Raw genomic sequence first — 9,352 nt, forward strand, 5'->3', positions numbered from 1 at the left:
TTTACACTTCTCTCAATCACAAATATAGTTTGTATTTTCCTTTGCAGGGAAATGCACGTTTTATTTTTTTTTTTTTAGTGCAGTTTGCCAAGTAAAATTCAATTTTCTAGCCTAGAATAGAATCATATGAGTGGATAGAACTATTTCTTGCATTTCTATATTGCACGCTAACAATGTACTGAGGTAAAATGAAACATCACAAACTTCATGTAAATCACTTTTAATGTTTTGGTAGTTCTTAATGGACTAGATTCCTTGAATTCAGTAGAAGAGTATCAATCTCAGAATTGTCAGAAGTCTTCAGCTGGCCACCCATTTGCATGGCGCAGAGGAGAGTAACAAAAATCTAACTGCAGTGTCAAGTACCTGGATTGCTGCAAGTAAAAGAGCTAAATACAATTTTTAATGATCCTAAGTAGATTCCTAATGCATGTATGTATACAGACAAATGAAATACATAATTCACAAAGCTTACCGGAGAACAGAAATAGTGCTTGTTGGCTTTGCTCTCAAGTCCATTCTCATCCTTTTAAAGGTACACAGAAGAATTTATATAGGAAGAAAAACTTGAATAAAAGTGCTGAGTCAAATGAAAGCTTTTAGGTTTTTTTATTCTCCTTGAATGAAATTAAAATGTTACTCTTTTAGGAAAGTATGAATATCACCTTCATTCAGGAGTAGTGTCCAAATACCCCATGGACAAAATTTATTCAGGTTGAGAGAGGCAGTATTTATGTACCCTTACTCTATTTAGAATAAGTAATACACATACTAAAATGCAAGTCAACCTTTTATAGTTAACACTGTACATCATAAATGAGTGAGAATATTTTCTTATGGCAATAATTGTAGGACTTATGGTTTTCACAAGTTTTGAATCTATGAAGTGTAATCAGAAACTCTTGCAGTCTGCTCGTGCTGATATCAGAACAGTAGTTGATAAGTTGCGGAAGTTTTTTTTGCATTCTATTTCTGCACAACTGTATCTCCGTTACCTTTGTTCTTCCTACTATATCATAGGAATTGCATATTCTTGAGTATTTTAAGTGTTAGATTTATCAGCACAGAGTTTTGGATGGATCTCTCACTAATTACTACTAGATAAAATTGTAATGTTACTTTAGAATGAAGAATATTTTTTGAAAGCAGAATATCTTGATTCTGGCCTATTATGAATAAGATTGCATTTTTCTGAGGAGACATTTGGTTGTAGATGATATATTCAGTAAAAGGTTTTTTCTTTCTTGCCAATACTGTTGTAATAATGAATTTGCAGTGAAACTGAAGAACCTGTTTCAGCCCCTGCTTAAATCAGAAAACTTGAAAAAAAAAGAACCCAATTGGGAATCTTTTTTTTTTTTTTTTAATACATTGAAAACTAAAACAAAAATGTACTTGTCTTTAATTACATTGTGATACTATATAGGGAGAATAAGGAAGCACAAGTACAAGTAGAATGTTGATGGAAAACTAATTTGTGGAAAAATGCATGTAGAAAAGTTTAGCATTTTTAAGTTCAGCATTTTTAATAACAGTCATAGGAGTTCACATACAATAACTCTTAAGAAAAAAGAACGAAGAAAACATAGTTCTGTTTTGAAGTTATGCTAAATATGTTGGCAGTGTTCATAGATTCAGTTATAGGAAATGATCACCTGGATCATTGTCATGATCCTATGGATTGATTTCATGTTTAACACAGAATGTACAGAATTTTGAAGAGAATATCTTCTTCAGCATATCATTCGAGTTTAATGACTTTATTGAAGCAGCAAAGTTTTCATTAGGAGTGGTATGTCTTTCTTGCAGATAGTTTTTACCTGAAGCTTTTGCAAAGTTTCCATAGCTCCTGTTATACTACTGTCTTCTGCCTGAGCAAAGTTCATGTTGAAAGCAGTCAAGCCATCATGCTTACAAATATGTTTCTGTGCTCCTTGCACAGAATATGATACTTAAATATTCTTTGGGTTAGAGAGAATGGATGGATTTGTGTTCTAGTAGGCAGGTAGTCTTATTAATCATTAGTATCACATTATTTTTATAACTTCGTCATGTTTAATAACACTGGCAATATTAAAAACAGATATCTTTTATTTGAGTTGTCTACTTTCATTCCAATAGCCCGCAAATGAAACAAGCATTCTCTTCTTAAGATGTTTGAAGTAATTTGCATGTTTGTTTTGGTGCAAGAAATGATAAAAATAAAACTTACCGGATGTTGTTTTATTCCTGTTGTTCATACAGTCCTGACCTATAGAAATGCATTTAGCGAATCCATTCCTTGCAGAAAGAGAATTTCCAAAGCTAGGCTCATTTTTTTCCTGAACGTCTTCCTATGAAAATAATGCTTACAAAGTTTGTAGAATCACTTAGGTTAGAAAAAGCCTTCAAGATGTTCATTTGGGAGCTATAGCTCATGAGAGTAATCTCGTACCTGTGTTGTAACTCTGGAATTCCTTTGTTTCTATGGCTCAGTGTGGCTTTTAGCTTGATGCATCTTCTTTTGGGGATCTTATATTTTCTCTTCTGTAAATGGTGTCAGTTCTTTCCAAAGTTAGCTGTTCTTCATCCTATAACAGGGTAATATACTGTTACCAGGCTTTTGGATTTGGGTCTTTTATTTGGTTTTGTATTTATTTATGTGGTCACTTTGATTAGTTGATTGGCTTTTTTTTTTTTTTTTTTTCTTGTGTGTGTGTGTGATATAAAACAATTAGACTTGATTCCAGGGAATCTAGAGAATCAGGTTGCCCTCAAAATGTTATTTGCTGAATTCTTTTTCTTGACATATTTGTTAGTAATGCGCTCAGGAACTGATTTCTTTGGCACTATTGAATAGAACCCTATTTAAAAGTTTTTATTTTACACTCTCTTAGTTTATATAGACTGTCTTGACATCAAATAATATTTTTTGTTTGTTTTTTTTGTTTTATAATTCAAGTGTTTATGATACCAGTCTAGTGGATAAACCCATGGATTAATTGGCATAGAGACATAGTAACAACCTGCCAGTTCTTTTATTGTCTAATTTCCACCCCCTCCCATTCAGTTGGTCCAGTGAAGTTCTGGAAATCTGGAACTGAGGTTGAATGCATTTAATGTATTAAAATGGTAAAATCAAGAAAACAAAGAAAAAAGCTCCACCTGTTTTGGTAGGATAGTGTTCTGCTGTTTCACTAAACAGATTGGCTCGCAGAGGAGTGTGGCAAGTGCCAAACATAGCAAATAGAAGGAGAGAAGCATGAACTTCTCTGTATGTGATGGTGAGAGAGAATAGGAAAAGAATGCCTCCTTCTGATGGTGATGCACAGAATTGGGTTAATTTTGGTTTTTTTTTTCAGAATGGTTCCCCAGGTCTTATATTGGCAAATCAGCATTCTAATAGGAAATGGATTTTTTTTTTTTTTATTAAATTAAAATTATGTTGGTTAATCTTAAGTAGATGGACTACTGTCTTTTAATTGCTTCACATTTTCTCAGAGTTCAGTAGTTTGTATATTTAAGTGTTTTACTTTTAAAAACTCAAATCCAGCCTTGTTTAAAAACTTATGTGAATATGAAGAGCAAAATTCATACAGGCTAATATTAATGCTTAAAAGTCTCAATCATAACATGTAAAAAATATTTCCAGGTGACTTGTTTTGCTTTGCCGCTCACAGTTAATAAATATGATATTCATAAAATTTTCCTGATCAGAGTTTTGTCACAGTTGCAGCAGTTGCTGCTAGCATGTTAGATAGATAACCTATCTCATACTAATTTAGCATCTTGTAAATACAGCAAGTGCCTACAACAAGAAAATGAACATAGAAATAAAAGCTAGCTCATTGATTAGGCATTGCTTTGGGAGATTACTGCAGTAATTGCTGGAGTTGCAGTGTTATCTGCTTAGATCATCAAAGGAAAATAGGGATCTTGGAGCAGTGTGACATGATAATTCATAGTTTTAGATGTGTTAAATTCCAAATGAAGTAGGGTAGGAGAAAGAGAATTATAGAAGCAGAAGGAAAAAGTCTCTTTCCAAAATCGGAGTCTCTAATGGCAAAGAATTTCCAAGTTAGTACAGAGGTTGAAGCATAAAGCTGGATATATATACCTGTTCCTTCTGCTTCTTTTGCACAACCTTAGGACGCTTCTGACTGCACATCTACCATGAGAAAAAATAACGCAGTAACAAAATAGTATAAAATGATAAAATAAATTTTCTTTCTCAAGGTTGTGATTTATTAAAAAACAGTATAAATTTTGCTGTATAGGTGGTATACAATAAACAATTTTATACAATTATTCTTATTTAGTAGTTGTTCTTATGTGCTGAACATTTGAATATCCACAGCCATTAAAGCACCTCATTTTTACAGCAGACCCAAATTCTTTTGCTGGCTAATATGAAAAAGCCCACAGAGATGTGCTTTAATCAACACTTGATATTTTTTGTTTGTTTTTAACATATGATCTAATCTGTTCCGTTTTTATTTGAGTACCATAAATGTTGTTCAGTGTCTGACTGTACTGCAGTAAGAAGCCAGTTCTGTCATTTGTCTAGACATTTTAATCGATTTTCTAACACATGAAATTCTGTGTCTGGTTGATGAATTTAAAGGCTGTTTTTTATTATCACTTTAAAATGTTGGCATGTGTTTAAAGTCTTCTGGTTGATTGCGTACCATTTTTAATTCATTCTGTGCCTGTCATTCTCATTTCAGGGTTAGTCAGCAATATAAGACCAACTTTATGACTGCTGATAACTTATCAATTTGTTTCTGGCCTACTCTGATGAGACCTGATTTTGAAAACAGAGAGTTCCTTTCTACCACCAAAATCCACCAGTCGATTATAGAGACTTTCATTCAGCAGTGTCAGTTTTTCTTTTACAATGGAGAGATTGTAGAAGCACCGAACCCAGGGGCATGTCAGCCACCGCCTTCCAACACAGTGCAGATGGTGGAGCCAATGGTACCTCTGCAGTTACCACCACCACTGCAGCCTCAGCTGATACAGCCGCAATTACCAGCAGACCCTCTTGGTATTATATAAATAGAAGATGATTGCAGGCAGCCTGGCACTGGACAGTAAAGAAAAGCTATAGACATGCATGTTTCAGGATACAGTAATGTACTTCATATTTATGAAAAATAATTCTCATCCAGCTGGTTGGACATTTTTTTTGTTATATCCCGTACTGTGTTCCTCATTTGTACACGCTGCAGATAAAAACTATGTGGTAAGCATGACTGGAGAGGTTTAATTTTTAAAAGCAAAAATAGCTATAAAGTACAAAGCTGCTGCTGCATGATACTTTATTGCAATCACTATATCATTCCTGTGACAGTTTGTCACAATATATTGTGAATAAAATTTTTCTATAGAAATTTAATGATTAAAAAAATTACATTTATGAAACATTCAGTGCTTACAGCCTGCTTTATGGCTGTTTTTGTTATTTAACATGCTATTTTTGGCAATTTTATTCACATTCAAGCATTCTGTATAAACGACTAAAGCCCAGCTATAGTTTATTTTATAATCTCCGGCTACTTACGTGACTGTAGGCTTAGGATGGTTTATGGAAGAATGCAAAATGCACTGTTGAGAATTTTACAATGCCTCACCTTCCATCTTTATTTGTAAGTAAACCTGTGGACAGTTTGTTAAGGGTGGGTGAACTTGCTTATTATTTCTTACAGCACAATACCAAGGACATGCTTGTTGTAAAAGTGAGTTTCAAATATTGTACAAAAATTTTGATGTTGCCTACTTATTTCTTTATGTTCCATTCCTTAACTAAACATTTTGTAAAACTGTTAATTCTGTAAACAGCTGCATGTTTAAAAGATCATTGATGGTCTTGTAAACTTAATCTAATATATTTTAGATATTTTAATTTTTTCCCACTTGGGAATACATTTAGTGTTTAGAAAATAGTTCATGACATTTTCATACAAGGTTATATAACTTTTCATACATAAACATGAACTTTGTTGTAGTAAAATTCTCTAAACCAAACAATGTTTTAATCTAGGACTTCAATTAATCTATTCTTTAAATCTATTTTTATGTGACCCTTCAAAGATATACAAAAATGCATTGCTAATAAATAGCAATAAATACTTTGGGTACTGACAATTAACTTCTTTGGAGTATGTATATATAAAATCACATAAACTTGTATTCATTTTCTTTTCCTGTGGTATGTTGTACTTAAAATTTGAATGACTGATTTTTTTTTTTTTGGTTTTGCACCATTTTAAAAAAAATGTTCTCTTTTTTTTTTTTCCTCGTTTATTTTCCATTACATTGGTACCGATTTTGCTGTAAAAGAATGCTGCTTAATTTAAACTTCTGGTTAAATATTTTGTTAGTGGTAAAAATTTCAGAAGGTTACAAGTTGTAGCAAAGGGGAGACCATAAGTAATCACTATTTGTGAGACTTTTCATAGCAGCTTTTTTTCTTTCATGTTCAAAATACACCTTTTTAGATCTGCAAAGAAAAAAACAGTTTTGGCTCATTCAGCTGCTAGAATGTTTTGTGTAGTTTTAAAAAAGAAGCTTTATGATGGTCACTGCTGTAATCTTCACTTATGACAAGATTTAAGATCGTCTTGTATGTATTATAGTAAATAGCTGATTTTGAGTATTAAGGTTCTTAAGAGTTTGATTTGCTCCATTTGCATAAAATAAAAATTGCCTTTCCCACTTATGTCCTAGGTATTGTACTTCTAATTATGACTTGGATTATCATTCTAGATTACTATGATACCATAAACTCGGCTGCTGTTTCAAGTACATGTATATTATAAATTATCTTGATATTGTGTTATATTCTTGCAATTAATTATCTTTTTTAAGAAAAAAAAAAAAAGTCAACCTTATTCCTATTGCAAAGCACACAGGAATTAATAGTACAATAAAGTCTGTCCTGTAAAGTGTAGTATTCTTAACTTGTTCTACATTACATCTGTTGCTTTTATTTATAGTTGTCAGTCTAACATTGGCATGTTTAGCAGAGAAAATGCAACTTCAAGTGTTTTATAAACTATTTCTAAGTTGCTAAAGAATTTATTTTTCTACTATGTATGGTATAGACAATGCATCACCTGTACAGGAAACAAGTCTATTTCTAATAGAAGTAAGCTTAAAAGTAAATGCCAGTCATATCCATATTTAAAAGTTCAATCTATAAAAATATCTCCAGGCTTTGTAATGTGAATTGCATTTTAAACTTTCTACGAATTCCAAGGTATTTGCCATACTGTTTATCTAATCTTTGAATACTAATTTTTAGAGTAGTCTACATTCCTTTCCATCGACTTTCACACCAAATTCTTGATCATTTTTATTGTATATGAAGTTACGTATAAATCACTTATTTCATAATTTCCTGAAAATTAACATGTACTTTTGGCCAGATATGAAAGTGTTACTACATTTACTTGATAAACCATTATTAAAAAAAAAAAAAGAGCACGGCATGTGACTCTGGATTGTCACATGGCAGAGTTCCTGCATATTATTTGCATTATACAAGTATCATATGCAGGAATGTGGATGTGCGTGTATCTGGATAATATATACACTGATATTTTTGATGTGCTTGTGTGTTTATGTACACAAGGACATGTGCACAGACTTGCATGCACATACATTGTCTTAACAAAGTTTGGAGAAGATACTACAAAATAATACCATCGTGATTAAATATACTAAATAGAGCTTTCTCTGTTATTTTTGTTAGTGCTATAAAATGAGGAAGCATGTCATTATATACAAATTCCTCATACTTTGGCTCTGTGTAGTCCCTTCTAGTTTTAATGGAAATACAAACAATAATAATTATATTTTTTAATGTGAGCATTTTTACAGTAATATCTATCTTGGAAAAAAATACAAATGTATATTATTTTTTGTTGAGCATCTCAGTGACACTTTATGGAGTATTTTGTCTTTTTTATGTAACGTTGGCATAGGCATTTTGCAGTGTATTGTTTTTCAATATTTTAGCAGTTTTGAAGTACGACACGCGAGTTAAAAAAGTGCCATTCTAAGTAATGTTTAGCAGGTTATTTTAAAATTCCTTGCCCTCCAGAATATTGTGGAATTTTAACATAGTGTACATAGATTGCAGATGTCAATCTGAGTGGAAAGAAACTTCTTTTATTTTAAGTTTTCTCCATTATTTGAGTACTGGTTGCTAGGAAATTATAGATACGCTTATTTTTAGTTGCTGGCAGTTAGCTTCTAATATTTATGGTAAATACAGACAAGTTATCAATTGGAGACCAAAAAGAAAAATTTGGCCTTACCTTCCATGCTTATCTCAGTTTTCCTCAGTAATGTGTTCATGTTTGTCAACTGAAAAAGAAAAAAAAAATTTTTTAAGTACAAATTTTGTTCTTTGTTTATAATGTAATCTTTTGTTGCTACATCTACAGAATACTGCAGTGGATTTAATATCAGTGAAGCTTATTCTGTATAAAAGATGCAATGAATAAAATACTAAGATGCTTACTGTGTATAATGTTCAGTTTAGTTGCCTACTAAATTTTTGAAGGCAAATCACCCAATTATCTCCTTCACATACACAGAGATGAAATGTAGCATTGAATTGTGCGAAACTGAATGCATCAAATGTTTAAGGAATTCCTTGAGGGAGGGAGGTGGGATGGGGAAGGAGTTTGCCTTTTTGAGTCTCTTCTTTTAAACTGCAGAATTTTGCAAGTTATTTACCCAGTGATTAATGTGCTGTGCCTCTTTCTGTAGGTAATGTACCCCTCTTTCATGCTGAATACATGCAGACCTCAAAAGGAACAGGATGGAAGATGTTCTGTTTAGCTGCGTAATGCATGTTTTATTCTGTGGCTCGTGTGATCTTTCACATTTTTCTCTTGATTGATCTGCTCAGCAAGAAAGGCTGTGATTATGGAAATCAGTTTTTCAGATTTCTACCAAGCTAGATGAATGGTTGAAAAATGAAAACACTATTTTACAATTGCTCTTTTCCTTTTTTAAACCAGTAAACCAATAAAAAACTGCATTGTCAAGTCAACTTTAAATTCTCTGAATTTCATATTATTTGCCACAATTTTCCTAGCTGTATAGCATAAATCCACCTTTTAATTGAAAAATTTGTTACTGTTTTTAGCCCTTTGTGTGTGCAACATATATGCTTGCTTACTCTGTTTCTTTAAAGCATCTCGACTAATGTGGCTTATTTGGAAGTAACTGCAAAAACTTCCTGATAGCTTTATAGCTTTCTATCTGAACGCTGCTCAGGGCTGGGTTTTTTTATTTGTTATTTTTGTTTGTTGGTTTAATTTTAACACTTTGAGATACAGGTGTGTTTTAATCTGAA

The 9,352-nt window shown here is 32.2% G+C and overlaps 1 protein-coding gene across 2 annotated transcripts in view; it reads left to right on the top strand.

Moving 5' to 3' along the window:
- The window catches only part of ARHGAP5 (Rho GTPase activating protein 5), a 50,313-nt gene extending 41,267 nt beyond the window's left edge, over positions 1-9,046 (top strand). For both annotated transcript variants that reach the window (XM_048947864.1, XM_048947863.1), the window contains one exon: positions 4,707-9,046. In XM_048947864.1, the coding sequence (XP_048803821.1) occupies positions 4,707-5,037 (331 nt within the window). In that variant the 3' untranslated portion in view covers positions 5,038-9,046. The remainder of the gene's footprint in view (positions 1-4,706) is intronic.
- The last annotated feature ends 306 nt before the right edge of the window (positions 9,047-9,352 follow it).

This window comes from Lagopus muta, chromosome 6, assembly GCF_023343835.1.
Source record: "Lagopus muta isolate bLagMut1 chromosome 6, bLagMut1 primary, whole genome shotgun sequence".
Classification (NCBI taxonomy): Eukaryota; Metazoa; Chordata; class Aves; order Galliformes; family Phasianidae; genus Lagopus; species Lagopus muta.